This window comes from Hemitrygon akajei, chromosome 25 (assembly GCF_048418815.1).
Source record: "Hemitrygon akajei chromosome 25, sHemAka1.3, whole genome shotgun sequence".
NCBI classification, from domain to species: domain Eukaryota; kingdom Metazoa; phylum Chordata; class Chondrichthyes; order Myliobatiformes; family Dasyatidae; genus Hemitrygon; species Hemitrygon akajei.
Genome location: NC_133148.1, coordinates 26,415,541 through 26,431,135, shown reverse-complemented (window position 1 = coordinate 26,431,135; position 15,595 = coordinate 26,415,541). Strand labels below are relative to the sequence as shown.

The 15,595-nt window shown below is 53.8% G+C and overlaps 1 protein-coding gene across 1 annotated transcript; it reads right to left on the bottom strand.

Moving 5' to 3' along the window:
* Positions 1-52: 52 nt before the first annotated feature.
* LOC140716259 (uncharacterized) lies at positions 53-12,685 on the bottom strand. The gene is given in 6 exon segments (XM_073028868.1): positions 53-2,471; positions 10,504-10,787; positions 10,832-11,090; positions 11,092-11,282; positions 11,285-11,924; positions 12,406-12,685. Coding segments are annotated over 5 exon segments (2,406 nt in total). The 5' UTR covers positions 11,772-11,924; positions 12,406-12,685; the 3' UTR covers positions 53-1,286.
* Between the last annotated feature and the right edge of the window lie 2,910 nt (positions 12,686-15,595).

Below are 15,595 nucleotides of genomic sequence, written 5' to 3'. Positions count from 1 at the left end.
GAAGGGCCTCTACTGCTCCCTGTCCCAATGTTTCAAATCAACAGACAAGGAATTTTAAAGAACACTAATTTATTTTTTTTACAACAGCATTAAAATACGGCTCAGAATTTCACCACTTCTCATATCTACATTAACAAATCGACACAGTAAATACAGCCCAGCTCTAATCCAATGGCAACGCCCACAACCACAACTCCTCTCCCACCCTCCGAGTCCCACAGTGTCCCAACCTGGAACATATCAGCCAAGTGTGTATCGTCACCGAGTCCCAATCCTACAACAGACCTCATCCCTCCACACCGTCCCATTACACACTCCCGGGGTCAGACACAGAGTGAAACTCCCTCCACACCGTCCCATCACACACTCCCAGGGTCAGACACAGAGTGAAAATCCCTCCACACCGTCCCATCACACACTCCCGGGGTCAGACATAGAGTGAAAATCCCTCCACACCGTCCCATCACAAACACCTGGGGTCATCCCTTCACAGGAGGGGTGTGGAGGATCTGTGTGGGTAGGAGGGACAGAGCTACAGGGACAGCTTGGAAGAACTTGGTTTACATTGCCTGGAGTTTAAAGGATTATGTGAAGCATCGATGGGGCAGACAGTCTGAATCTTTTTACCAGGGAGAAAGGTCTCACACCAAAGTCAGGGTGAGAGGGGAAAAGTTTAAAGGAGATGTGCGTGGCAAATTGTTTTTTACTTCCGCAGTTACTCTGCTTTACATTCTCTGCTAGGCTCTGCCGACCACACTTACACTGACCCTCCTCTCCCCCCACAGAGTTCACTGCCAGAGGCCCACGTCCACGCTCACACATCTGCCATGGGCAACTCAGTTACAGTTGCATTACACCCCCGTCAACAACCCCCAACCGCCCGAGATTCTATCCCTAACGTAGGATGCAATCAGAATAGAGAGACACGCAGACGGCATCTGAGGGTGGGTTGGAAGCGCCCCCCCCCCCGAATTGAGACCACGTCTGCCCTACATGGGGGGGGGGGGGTGGGGGTGAGTGCGCTGGTGGGCCGGAGTTGAGAGGAGCCCCCCCACAATCAGGACAGCTGATCGACTCTATCTGCCGATGGTTCTGGAGCTGTGACGAGCCAGTGAAGCCCTCCCTGCAGACATGGAAGGTGAAGGGCTTCTCCTTGGTGAGGATCGCCCGGGAGTCCAGGGGCTGGGAGGAGTAGATGAGGGCCCTGCTGTACGTGGGGCAGGAGAAGGGCCGCTCGCCGGTGTGGGTGTGCCATCAGGTAGGAGGAACGGGTGAAGGTCTTTGCGTCAGGCAAAACTCCTTTCCTTGGTGTGAACCCGCTGGTGCCTCCGCAGGTTGTAGGAGCGGACGAAAGCCTTCCCGCAGACGGTGCAGAAGAAGTTCTTCTCCCCGGCGTGGATCACGAGGTGCTGCTTCAGATTCCGGGGTGCCTTGAAGACCTTGCCACACTCGGGGCAGGGGAAGGGGCGCTCCTCGGTGTGGACGTGTTGGTGCTGCCGCAGGCTGCAGGTGGTACTAAAGCTCATCCCGCAGTCGGGGCAGGCGTGGGGCTTCTCCCCCGTGTGGGTGCGCTGATGGGCCTGCAGCTCTGACAACCGAGCCAAGCTCTTCCCACAGAAGGGGCAGGTGAAGGGCTTCTCCCCAGTGTGAACCCTCCGGTGCTCCACAAGTTGGGAAGACTGGACGAAAGCCTTGCCGCAGTCGGGGCAGGAGAAGGGCCGCTCGCCGGTGTGTGTACGCTGGTGGCCCTTTAGGTGGGAGGAGTGAGTGAAGGCCTTTCCGCAGTCGGGGCAGGAGAAGGGCCGCTCGCCGGTGTGGGTGCGCCGGTGCACTACCAGGTGTGAAGAGTGGCCGTAGGCCTTTCCGCAGTCGGGGCAGGAGAAGGGCCGCTCGCCGGTGTGGGTGCGCTGGTGGCCCTTTAGGTGGGAGGAGTGAGTGAAGGCCTTGCCACATTCGGGGCAGGAGAAGGGCCGTTCGCCGGTGTGGGTGCGCCGGTGCACTACCAGGTGGGAGGAGTGGCTGTAGGCCTTTCCGCAGTCGGGGCAGGAGAAGGGCCGCTCGCCGGTGTGGCTGCGCAGGTGCGCCTGCAGGTAGGAGAAGCTGCTGAAGGCCTTGCCACACTCGGGGCAGGTGATGCTCTTCTCACCCGTGTGGATCCGCCGGTGCCACATGTGGTCCAGGCTGTTCCGGAAGGCCCTGCCGCAGTCGTCGCACCTGAAGGGCCCGATCTCGGTGTGGGCCAGCCGGTGGCGCCGCAGCGTGGACTGGTCAGAAAACACCTTTCCGCACAGCGGGCAGGGCGACTGGCTATCCCCTGGGGATGAGCTTCTCTGCACACCCTCTCCCCCCTTGGAGGCAGGTACATCCGTACGGAGGTCATTGGCCTTTCCTTCCATTGGTTGTTTGCTGCTGTCAGCCGGGTCCTGGTGGGTCAGAGTCCCGCGGCGAGATCTTGGTTTGAGCGTTTGGTCTCAACTTCCTCTGTCCTAATGCTTCATCCACGCTCGATGATGCTAAGGGCGGACAAAGCAAGCCCTTCACAGCAGTCTGATACCTAAAAATACAAACAGAAGACATCTAAATGTAGTTTAATGGTGGTAAATGTTACAATCTTTCTCTGTAACTGTTTCAAGAGCGTAAGATATAGGAGCAGAATTTAGCCCCAAAAAAGTCTTCTCCGCCTTTCCATCATGGCTGATTTATTATCCCTCTCAAACCCCGTTCTTCTGCCTTCTCCTCGTATTCTCCGAGGCCCGGATTGATCAACAACCTATTCACCTCTGCCTCTGCCTTAATTCATCCGCTGCTTGAGATGGACGTCCCCCAATCTGAGGTTGTGTCACTGTGTTCCTGTTTTATGTTGGCATGATCTATCTGATGGTTCACATGGTTGTCAAGTGTTTCGAGAATCGACAGTAATAAGTCAAAACCTGTACTGCTCTGCCGAAATTCGCATCCAATATCACCTGACTCCCACATTCTGGACGTCGTTCTGTTAACTATCGTAGCCCAAAGAATTTATACCTCTGTTCTCTGCTCAAACGCATCAAAATCGGTAAAGGGGAGGGCACTGCTGCAGGCGCTAAAACTGCTCGATCTGAAATTAAACTACTCAGAACAAAATGTACGTCGAATAAGCAGCGGAGAGCGTGATGAATAACAAGAGTTTCCAAGCGTCAGCCAATGGAGCATGGCGGACACTTCTCCCACAATGACCCGCGCGCCGGAGGCCACTCTATCTCATCAGCCCGCGCCTTCCGGACCACGGGACTAAGTATCGGTCGACCACACTACGCATGCTCCGAAGACCGGGCCTCGCTCCCGTGTAAATTAACCTGGGCGGTGGACACACCCGTGGCAGCGGGGTGGGAGTCACCAACAGGAGAGGTCAGGATCAGGGCAATCCGGGGGGGGGGGGGGGAAGCACCAATTAGATGGGCCGCGCAACCGGGAAGCAGACGCCGCCGTTGACGGAACCGAGACCACCCACGTGATCCTAGCGCCCGTCCACATAGACGTCATTGATGTGTATATACATACCCTGCTTGGCGCCTGATTAACAGGCCCTTTCACCAATCAGAGCTCAGCGCAGAGAATCCCCTCTGGTTTTCATCCAATCAGTGTGTCGACTGCGTGAGAGGGCGTTAACCAAGACGGATTGATTGATGGGTTGGAAGATCCGGATGTCCATCAATGAACTCAGTAATCGAATTGATAATAGTATTGATTATTGTCACATGCACCAAAATGCATTATTAAAAAAACTTACGAATCAAATCAGTACACAGAGCTGGAGCACATCGCCGGCTTCCGAGACCAGCCTGGGCTGCTGGGCAGTTGGAAAACGCCCATCACTCCACCGTCCTTTTCGGAACGGCGCCAGATTCCCAGCCAGGGAATGCTCCCTCGGTCTCGGAAATATCAGGCCGACCAGAGGAAGGGGCGTTGACCCGGTGTGGCGGAATGACAATGATTCTCTTCCCCCCTTTACGAGCGAAACGGGGGGGGGGGGGGGGGCTTCTTGGCGATTTGACGGGGCCGCGGGGAGAAGCTAAACGATTAGCAGCCGCCATCAAACGCAGCCCAAACTGGCGGAGAATTCCAAAAGAACTCTCCACTATAGAACAGCCACTCACGAAGAGGGGCAGGAGACCCTCCACGCCTCCCTCACTGTATCAGGAAATTTTATCCAGCAGTTTTCTTCGATTTCTCCCAGCTCAATCAAATCAGCTTCACTCTGTGTCTGACCCCGGGAGTGTGTGATGTGACGGTGTGGAGGGAGTTTCACTCTGTGTCTGACCCTGGGAGTGTGTGATGGGACGGTGTGGAGGGAGTTTCACTCTGTGTCTGACCCCGGGAGTGTGTGATGGGACGGTGTGGAGGGAGCTTCATTCCGTATCTGACCCTGGGAGTGTGTGATGGGACGGAGTGGAGGGAGTTTCACTCTGTGTCTGACCCCGGGAGTGTGTGATGGGACGGTGTGGAGGGAGCTTCATTCCGTATCTGACCCTGGGAGTGTGTGATGGGACGGTGTGGAGGAAGATTCACTCTGTGTCTGACCCCGGGAGTGTGTGATGGGACGGTGTGGAGGGAGATTCACTCTGTGTCTGACCCCGGGAGTGTGTGATGGGACGGTGTGGAGGGAGTTTCACTCTGTGTCTGACCCCGGGAGTGTGATGGGACGGTGTGGAGGGAGTTTCATTCCGTATCTGACCTGGGATGTGTGTGATGGGAATGGGACAGTTCAGGGGGAGCTTCACTCAATGTCTGAGCACCAGACTTGTGTGTTGGGACGGTGTACAGTGAGCTTTGCTTTGAATTTGTCGCCTGTAAATTATCAATTTTCCGAAATCCAAAAAAATTCTGAATTCCGAAATGCAACTGGCCCCACGGATTTCAGATAAGGGATTGTGGACCTGTATAAAGTTTGCTGGTGTTGTGGACAGTGTGGAAGATTGTCCTACGTTTCGTCAGGACACCGATAGGAAGCAGAGCCCGGCTGCAGTTCAACCTGGAAAAGCGCGAGCTGATTCCCTTTGGAACGTTGAACTCTCGGACAGAACACAGGGATCTTAGCAGTGTGCAGGAGCAGAGGAACCTTGCAGTCTGCAGCTACGTCAAAATTGCCCTGCAGGTTGATCGGGTCAACAGCAAATCTGCAGATGCTGGAAATCCAAGTGACACACACAAAATGCTGGAGGAACTCGGCAGGTTTGCTGAAGGGTCTCGGCCCGAAACGCTGACCGTTTACCCTTCTCTATAGACACTGCCCGACCTGCTGAGTTCCTCCAGCATTTTGTGTGAGTCTTACGGGGGGGGGGGGGGGGGGGTCGTTGAGTTCAAGAACTGCGAGGTAATGTTGCAGCTCTTTCAATCTCGGGTTAGATCACGCTGCGAATATTGTATTCAGTTCTGGTCTGCCTCACCGTCCAGGATGTGGATCATTTGAAGGTGGTACATAGGAGGTTTGCCCGGATTGGAGAGCATGTCTTGTGAGGATAGGTTGAGGGAGTTCTGGCAGTCAAGGAGGATGAGATAGGCCACAGACTCGTTTTCCCAGGACAGATGTGGCTCTAACGAAGGTGATTGGAGGAAAGTACAGCGGTGACAGATGTCGGCATTTCACACGGGGAGTGGTAGGTGTGATGGAACACATTACTGGGGCAGTGGTGGAGGCAGATACATTGGGACAATTTTACAGGCTCAGACAGCAATAGGATTGGGTTAAGTGGGAGGGTGGGATCAGATTGGTCTTGGAGATCTTGGGGTTACATCTGATTTATTTTTTTAAAACCACAACATTGAAATACAGACCAAAATGCCACACACTTCCCGTAACTAACATTTACAACACGGCACTGCAGATACAGTCCAAGCCTATTACAACCTAGGCCCCCCCCCACCCCCAAGCATCCGAGTCCCAGAGTATCCCAGCGTGGAACACTTCAGCCAGTCACGTACCGTCACCCAGTCCGAGTCCTGAAACCCCTTCGGCCTTTTCATCCCAAGTGCACTATGGTCGTGAGGCGGTCAGAGTTCAATCCTGGCATTCTCCGCCAAGGAGTTTTTAACTCTCCCCCGTGACCATGTGGGTTTCCTCCAGCTGCTCCGGTTTCCTCCCCACCGTCCAAAGGGCGTACCGGTCAGTCAGTAGGTTAATTATCATAAATTGTCCTGTGATTGGGCTCGGGTTAAATCATGGGTGGCCGGACGGCGTGGCTTGGAGGGAGGGGGGGTCTATTCCGCACTGTATCTCTAAAACTATCAGAAGTGTGTGGAGGCTTTGCAACGAATGCAGACGAGATTCACCAGACGCTGCCTGGTTTAGAGCGTATGAGCTATGAGACATTAGACAAACTTGGATTAAATAACTCTCCTCGGGATTTCAACCGGGTACCGGTAGAAACCGATGTTTCGATGACAAACTCTGCCATCTTCTTCAGGGCTGATCCCTGGGCATGTCTAGTCCAGTGGTATTTATACCCCCATCGTCCGTCCCTCCCAATTGCTTAATTCTCAGAGCCACAGCGTAATGGCAAAGAATTTGAACAAAGTTCAAGGTCTCCATAAGTAAAGAGCTGGAATTCGATTGTAAACAAGGTGGGACAAGGGAAACCTGATTGGACGAGGACTGACCAATCAGGAGGGGTGGACGACGGGGGTACAAATACTGCCCGAGCATCATCTGTGATGACGATGGCAGAGTCTGTCACTGAAACGTCGGTTCAAATTGATACCAGTAGGCCCGAGAAGAGTTAATGTGGAAAACACTAGATACCTTTTCAAAATTTAGATTACTTTCTCTGACGTGGTGGAGGGCAAGGGAAGTTCCAAAGGTTATGAGAGGCATAGTTGGAGTCGACAGCTGTATCTACCCCCCCGCCCCCAGCCCCGTGTGGAAATGTCTAATACCAGAGAGCATGCAGTTAAGACAAAAGGGCGAAGGTTAAAGATGCGTCCAACAGGTTGATGGGTGCCTGGAGTGGTGGTGGTAGCAGATACAAACAGAGGGTTTTCAGAGGTCCTCAGAGCTCAGATGGCCATGTGAATGTCTGAGAGACGTGTGGACATTGTGAAGGCTGAAGGGATTGCACAACAGCACTGTAATACATGGGAACAGAACTAGGCTACTCGGCCCATCTGCCATTACATCATGGCTGATGTGCTATCCCTCTCATCCAATTTTCTTGTAGCCCTTTCACAGCCCTTACTAGTCAATCCTCAGTTTAAATACTCCAATGACTTGACCACCACCACCATCTGTGGCAATGAATTCCACAGATTCCCCCCACTCTGGTTAAAGAAACCTCTCCCCCGCCCCCCCCCCCCCCCCACCATCTCTGTTCTCAAGGGACGTCCTTGTATTCTGGAGCTGTGCCCTCTGGTCCCAGACCCCGCCCACTATCGGAAACATCTTCTCCACGTCCACTCTGTCTAGGCCTTTTAATATTCGACAAGTCTCCCCTCATTCTTCCAGACTGCAGCGTGTACGGCACAGAGCCATCAAACACTCCTTCTACATTAACCTTTCCATTCCTGGGATCATTCTCGTTCACCTCCTCCGGGCCGCTTCCAACGCTAGCAAACTCTTAGAAAAAGGGCCCAAAGTTGCTAATGGTCTGGCTAACACTTTACAAAGCCTCAGTGTGGTCATTCCTTGCTTTCGTATTCTAGCCCTCTCGGAACAAATGCCAACATCGCACTTGCCTGCCTTACCAGCGACTCAACCTGCAAATTAACCTTTAGGGAATCCATTTCTGAATTCTGAACTTGCAGCATTTCCTCCCTCTTCCCCAGTTTCGAGGCTAGTCTCCGCCTCTACTCCTACCAGAGTGCACGACCATCCACGTCCCTACACCGCATTCCACCCGGCACTTCTTCGCCCACTCTCCCAATCGGTCCAAGGCTCCTGCTTCCTCGACACCACCTGCCCCTCCGCCTGCCTCGGTGTCACCTGCAAACTTGGCCGCAACGCCATCGATTCCGTCATCCGAATCATTAACGCACAATGTGAAAAGCAGCCAGAGAAGCAACACAGACAACACGCGGGAGGAACTCAGCAGGTCGGGCAGCATCCGTGGAAACGAGCAGTCAACGTTTCGGGCCGAGACCCTTCGTCAGGACTGAAGAGGGAGGGGGTAGGGGCCCCATAAAGAAGGTGTGGGGAGGGTGGGGGAGGGTGAAAAACCAATCAGAGGAAAGATCAAGGGGTGGGGGAGGGGACAGGCAGGAGAGGTGAAGAAGGAATGTAAGGGGAAAGCACTGTGGGTGGTAGAAGGCAGAATCATGAGAGAGGTGATAGGCAGCTGGAGGAGGAGGCAGAGTGAAACTGGGATGGGGGAAGGGAGAGGGAGGGAATTACCGGAAGTTGGAGAATTCGATGTTCATACCAAGGGGCTGGAGACTACCCAGACAGTTTATGAGGTGTTGCTCCTCCCACCTGAGTTTGGCCTCACCATGGCAGTCTGTTGTGGCGGACGGAGCGGAGGTGCTCGATGAAGCACTCCCCCAATCTGCGTCAGGCCTCACCGATGTAGAGGAGGCCGCACCGGATGCAATAGATGACCCCAACAGACTCACAAGTGAAGTGTTGCCTCACCTGGAAGGGCTGTTTGGGACCCTGAATGGTGGTAGGAGAGCAGGTGTAGGGACAGGTGTAGCACTTACGCTTGCAGGGATAAGTACCAGGTGGGAGATCTGTGGGGAGGGACGTTTGGACCAGGCAGTCATGGAGGGAACGTAGAGGGGGAAAGATGTGCTTCCTGGTGTTGAAGGTGGTGGAAGTGACGGAGGATAATATGCTGGATCCGGAGGCTGGTGGGGTGGTAGGTGAGGACAAGGTGAACTCGGTCCCTGTTGTGGTGACGGGAGGATGGGGTGGGGGGCGAAGTGCGGGAAATGGAGGAGATGCGGGTGAGGGCATCATTGGTTACGGCAGAAGGGAAACCGCGATCCTTAAAGAAATAAGACATTTGAGATGTCTTGGAACGGAAAGCCTCATCCTGGGAGCAGATGCTGCGGTGATGGAGGAATTGGGAATAGGGAATAGCAACCAGAAAAGGCCCTCTCTATGCCTTCTGCTAAGTCAGCCTGTCTTCCATCCATGCTCGCACTTTCCCCTCAATAACATGGACTCTTGCTGAGCAGCCTCACGTGCGGCACCTTGTCAAAGGCCTTCTGAAAATCCGAGTACACCACATCCACCGACTCTCCTTTGCCTATCCTGCCCCTTACTTCCTCGAAGAATTCCAACAAATTTATCAGGAAAGTTTGCCCTTTGAGGAAACCATGCTGACTTTGGCCCATTTTATCACGAGCCTCCAAGAATCCCGAAACCCTACCCTTCATAAGGACTCCAAAATCATAGCAACTATTGAACTGGCCTATCGTTTCCCGTGCGACACACACAAAATGCCGGAGGAACTCAGCAGGCCAGGCAGAATCTATGGAAAAGAGTCAACAGTTGATGTTTCAGGCCAAGACCCCAATCCGTACTGACCAAGGTGCCTACTTTGCTCCGGTCCTAGTTGACCTCTCCTGGCCCACATCCCTCTCTTTCCTACCCTGTCCAAGTGTAAATGTGGAACTACCCACTTCAACCACTCCCTCTGGCAGATCGTTCCACATATGAAATGCTGGAGGAACTCAGCAGGCCAGGAAGCATCTATGGAACGGAGTAAAAGGTCAACATTTCAGGCCGAGGCCCATCCTCAGGACTGGAATTGAAAAAAAAGATGAGAAGCCAGAGTAAGAAGGTGGGGGGAAGGGGAGGAAGAAGTACAAGTGGTCGGTGGCAGGTGAAACTGGGAGAGGGGGCAGTGAGGTAAAGAGCTGGGAAGTTGATTTGTGAAAGAGATAAAGGGCTGGAGAAGGGGGAATCTGATAGGCGAGGACAGAAGACCATGGGGGAGGAGCCCCAGAGGGAGGTGATGGGCAGGCAAGGAGATGAGGTGAGAGGGGGAAAAGGGAATGGGCGGGGAGGGCAATTACTGTAAGCTTGAGAAATCGATATCGATGCCATCGGGTTGGAGGCTACCACTCCTCCAGCGTGTGATCTCATCGCGACAGCAGAGCCGGCCGTGGACGGACAGGTCGGAATGGGAAGTGGAATTGAAGGAATTTCCTGTTTTTTGCCTCCCTCCCTTCTTAAAGAGTGGAGTAACATTTGCCACTTGCCCAGCCCTCCTCCGGAAATGCTACAGAATCGATTGACTCGTGAAAGATCACAACTTGTGCCTCCACAGTTTCTTCAGCTGCCTCTGGGGTGTCCACCCCCTGCCCTGTTCTGTGAGCACCGACCACAGTTACCCAGGTCCCGTCGCACAAAGTTCACCTCCAGAGGCACAAGTCCTTGCTGCCCGGAAAAGCTCACTGGCAGCTGCATCACGTCCCCTGCAACACTGCCCCCCCCCCCCCACCAGATACCCAGAAGTTAGGTGGGGAGGGGCGGAGGTGGATGAGCTGCCCCTGTGAAAGAGGGGGGAACGTGGAACAGACAGATACAGCACCCGAGCGGACAATGGAAGCACACGCTCCCCTGAATGAAGACCGAGGCAGAGTGAGTTTCAGATGGCCCAGGAGTTGGGAGGACTGAGTGGAAGCTCTCCCACAGTCGGTGCGGGTAGAGCGCCCCTCTCCTGTGTGGGTCCTCCGGTGGTTCTGGAGCTGTGATGTCCCACAAACGTGGAAGGCAAAGGGCTCCACCGCAGTGGGACCTCCCCGTAGTCCAGGAGCTGACGAAGGCCTTGCCGCACTCGGGATAGGAGGAGCACAGCCCGCTGGGCCAGCTGCAGGCACGGGGAAAGACTGAAGGCCTTGCTGCTCCCGCGTCAGGCGAAGCTCGTCTCGTCGGCGTGGACCCGCCGGTGGGTCCGCAGGTTGGAGTACCGGGCGAAGGCCTTGCCGCAGACGGCGCAGTAGAAATGCCTCTCCCCGGCGTGGATCACGTGGTGCTGCTTCAGGTTCAGGGGGCTCTTGAAGGCCTTGCCGCAGACGGGGCAGGGGAAGGGCCGCTCCTCGGTGTGGACCTGCCGGTGCTGCAGCAGGATGGAGGACGTGCTGAAGCTCTTGCCGCAGTCGGGGCAGGCGTAGGGCCTCTCCCCCTGTGTGGGTGCGCTGGTGGGCTTGAAGCTGAGAGGAGCGGGCGAAGCTCTTCCCGCAGAAGGTGCAGGTGTAGGGCTTCTCCCCGGTGTGGATCCTCCGGTGCACCTGCAAGTGTGAGTCGTAGGTGAAGGCCTTGCCGCAGTCGGGGCAGGTGAAGGGCCGCTCGCCGGTGTGGTGCGCCGGTGCCTCTGCAGGTGGGACGAGTGGCCATAGGCCTTTCCGCAGTCGGGACAAGCGTTGGGCCGCTCGCCGGTGTGGGTGCGCCTGTGCCTCTGCAGGTGGGAGGAGTGGCCGAAGGCTTTTCCGCAGTCGGGGCAGGGGAAGGGCCGCTCGCCGGTGTGGGTGCGCAGGTGTGCCTGCAGGTGGGAGGAGTGGCTGAAGGCCTTGCCGCACTCGGGGCAGATGAAGTTCGTATCGCCTGTGTGGATGCGCTGGTGCCGTGAGCGGTCCGGGCCGGTTTTGAAGGCCTTGCCGCAGTCGTCGCACCTGAAGGGCCGGATCTCGGTGTGCGCCAGCCAGTGGCGCCGCAGCATGGACTGGTAGGCGAACACCTTCCCGCACAGCGTGCAGGGCAACGGGCCCTCCCGGGCGGGCCTGCTCCTCGGCAAACCCTCACTGCCCTCGGCAGCGGGTATCTCCACAAGGATGTCACTGGGTTTTTCTTCCATTGGTTGTTGCTGTTGTCAGTCAGGTCCTGACACTCCTGAGTCACTTTGTGAGATTGTGGTGTGAACGCTTGGACTTCGCTTAGCCTGCTGTGATGCTCCACTTAGGCTCGATGATGCTGTTGTGAGAGGGACATAGAAAGCAGTCTCTGATACCTGAAAAGGTAAACAGAAGTCTTCTATATATATATATAGGTTAACTGCAGTAAATTTTACAGCCTATAACAATAACTGTAAAACATAACTCCATTTCACCATTTCATGTTTGGCACAATCAAGCATACACATTTTTTCCCACATAAGTAACAGTAATAAATTAAAACCTGTACCACTGTGCTGAATTTAGCACCAAATATCTTTTTAAATGGTCTGAGTCTCAAATTCAGTACTTCTTTCCCCAGCTTCCTCGTAGCCCAACAAGCTCATATCCCTGCCATTATCAGGTTGCAATATTTTTTTAAAAAGTGTTACTATAGGTGCTAAAAACCTGATGATCTGAAATCAAACTATTCATGACAAACTGCGACAAGAATAATCAGCGGAGAGCGCGATGAAAAACTTGGGTTTCGGAGTTTCTGCAAACAGTAGATGGTGAGCGCATATCCCACAATGCCCCGCGCCCCTGAAACCGCTCTACCTTTTCAGCCAGCGCCCTCCGCACCACGTGACGTCGAAAGAACGGACAACACTACGCATGCTCGGAAGTACGGGCCCCGCTCCAGAGTAAATCACCCGCCCTGGCACCTACGCGGTGGACAGTCCCCGGCTGCAGGTTCCCACCCGGCGGCGGGGTAAGAGTCGCCAACGGGAACCGGTGAAGATCGGGGGAATCTGGCAGGAAACACCGACCAGATGGGCTGCGCAATCGGGAAGCAGGCGCCGCCGCTGCCCGTTGGCCGAACCGAGCTCCCACGTGATCAGATGTGGCGTCATCACAACTCCCCCGCTTGGTTCCTGATGGGCAGGCGCATTCGCCAATCCGGGTACCCGGTGAACCCAACCTTGCCATCCAACCAATAGGATGGCTGAATGGGTGTAACTAGGACCGGTTGATTGACAGGTGGGCGGATCAAACGTACCGGGTGTTGTCAGACACAGTAATCAAACCCATCTTATTTAAATAGGGAACCATTCGATACTCGGGGGTAGAGGGGTAACAGAGGGGTAGGATCTTTCCTGAGCCTGGTGGTACATTTGCATCTTCTGCCAGATGGGAGAGCGGTGAGATGATGCAACCAGTCAAGGGCACATCCATAGTTTGCCATAGGGAAGCTATGTCCTCCCTCGTCGGGACATATTCTATATATCAAATAATCACTTCAGCAACCAATCTGAACGTGGATTGCAGATTAAATTTAGAATACGGTCCTGGACAGCGTTTTCCAGGACTGTATTCTAAATTTAATCTACAATCCACTTTTGGAGAGCTCTGGACAGCAGGTAATTGAAAAACCAGACTATGTTGATTGGGTGTCTGGAGTGTGGGTGCGAAGACGCAGGTGTGAAAGTTACACGTGTAATTCACAGTAAGCATTGTACATACGTTATAAATACTGAATTGTCCTTTGATCTTTAGCAAACAGAGTGTCATGTAATACTGGGTCGGACAGAATCACTTTGTTGAATAAAAGACTACAGTGTCTCTCTAGTGATTTTGTTCACATTATAACACTGCCGAACCTCACTAAGCTTTGAAGGACGAAGCAGCAGCAATGGTGAGCCTTCTTCCTGGGCCCACAGCAGGTCCTCCGAGATGCTAATGCACAGTGTTTGCAGCCGTCTTTCCATCAGTGATCCACCAGCGAGCTCCGGTCTCTGCACTTCTCCGTTCCGAAGTCAACCGTTCGATCCTTGGGGTTGTTGGTGCTGAGCGAGAGGTTGGTGGTGTGGTGCCTCTCAGTCTGGGGACCCACCTTGACTCCTCTCCACCTGTGATTCAGCCAGCCACTGCGCTGTCAGCGGTGACGGCCACGTGCTTGTAGGGGTTAGCAGCTCCACAGATGCTGTTCGGCCTGATAAATTCTTTGTCTCAAAGTCAAGTTTACAGAGTTGAATTGGATTGACTTTATTACTTACATCCTTCATATACAGGAGGAGTAAAGATCTTTGACTAAATGTGCAATGTGCAATTGATAGTCATTTATAATAAGTACAACAGGACAGTCAATACAATTATATCAGCGTGGGTTCATCAGTCTGATGGCCTGGTGGGAGAAGCTGTCCCGGAGCCTGTTGGTCCTGGCTTTTATGCTGCGGTACCGTTTCCCGGATGGTAGCAACTGGAACAGTTTGTGGTTGGGGTGACTGGGGTTCCCAATGATCCTTCCGGCCCTTTTCACACACCTGTCTCTGTAAATGTCCTGAATAATGGGAAGTTCACAACTACAGATGCGCTGGGCTGTCCGCACCACTCTCTGCAGAGTCCTGCGATGGAGGGAGGTACAGTTCCCATACCAGGCAGCGAAGCAGCTAGATATGACCAGATATGTCTGGCTAAGATGGTGCCTGCTCACGGTGCTCCCTCAGTTGACATCTTCTCGATAGACCACAAAACCCTGCATTTCCATAGCTTTGCATGGGGTTTTTACGTTGAATTTATTTCTGGAACGGTTAAAGCCTGTGAGTTTAGAGTCTGAGTCAGCGTTCCGGTGCTTTGCTGTCTCCGAGAAGGCTCCTGGAAGGAAGCTGGAACCCTCGAGGCCTCCATTTCACCGATTGAAGCACCCAGGAAGATTGAAACACCGAGGAGAATGCAGAAGCTGAGCGAGGGTTCAGCGGCAACTGCCGGCTGGGATCATGGACGGGATCATTCTGCTGCTGGAGAAGGTGTCACTGTGTAGCGAATCGCCGTAGCCCGGGGGTATAGGCATTTACGATCCAGTGGTGTCTCCCTCGTTTGATGATGTCCAGGGACGTTACCGAGTTGTGGACTTTCTGGATTTGGACAGTGAACTATTTCAGTCCTAGGGTTTTTATATTCTGTGATTTTGGCCATTCTCAATTATTTTTATTGTGCAGAGGAGGGAGCTTGAGGGTCGATGTTCTGTTGCGTTTTGTGGGGGGTGGGATTTTGGGGTTTGGTGTTTTTGTGTTTTGTGTGGGGGTGGGAGTTTGGGGGTTGGAGTTTTTGTGTTTTGTGTGGGGGGTGGGAGTTTGGGGGTTGGTGTTTTTGTGTTTTGTGTGGGGGGTGGGAGTTTGGGGGTTGGTGTCTTTGTGTTTTGTGTGGGAGGTGGGAGTTTGGGGGTTGGTGTTTTTGTGTTTTATGTGTGGGTGGGAGTTTGGGGGTTGGTGTTTTTGTGTGGGGGTGGGAGTTTGGGGTTTGGTCTTTTTGTGTGGGGGTGGGAGTTTGGGGGTTGGTGTTTTTGTGTGGGGGTGGGCGTTTGGAGGTTGGTGTCTTTGTGTTTTGTGTGTGGGTGGGAGTTTGGGGGTTGGTGTTTTTGTGTTTCGTGTGGGGGTGGGAGTTTGGGGGTTGGTGTTTTTGTGTTTCGTGTGGGGGTGGGAGTTTGGGGGTTGGTGTTTTTGTGTTTCGTGTGGGGGTGGGAGTTTGGGGGTTGGTGTTTTTGTGTTTTGTGTGGGGGTGGGAGTTTGGGGGTTGGTGTTTTGTGTGGGGGTGGGAGTTTGGGGGTTTGTGTTTTGTGTGGGGGTGGGAGTTTGGGGGTTGGTGTTTTTGTGTTTTGTGTGGGGGTTGGTGTCTTTGTGTTTTATGTGGGGGTGGGAGTTTGGTGTTTGGTGTTTTTGTGTTTTGTGTGGGGGTGGGATTTTGGTGTTTGGTGTTTTTGTGTTTTGTGTGGGGGTGGGATTTTGGGGGTTGATGTTTTAGTGTTTTG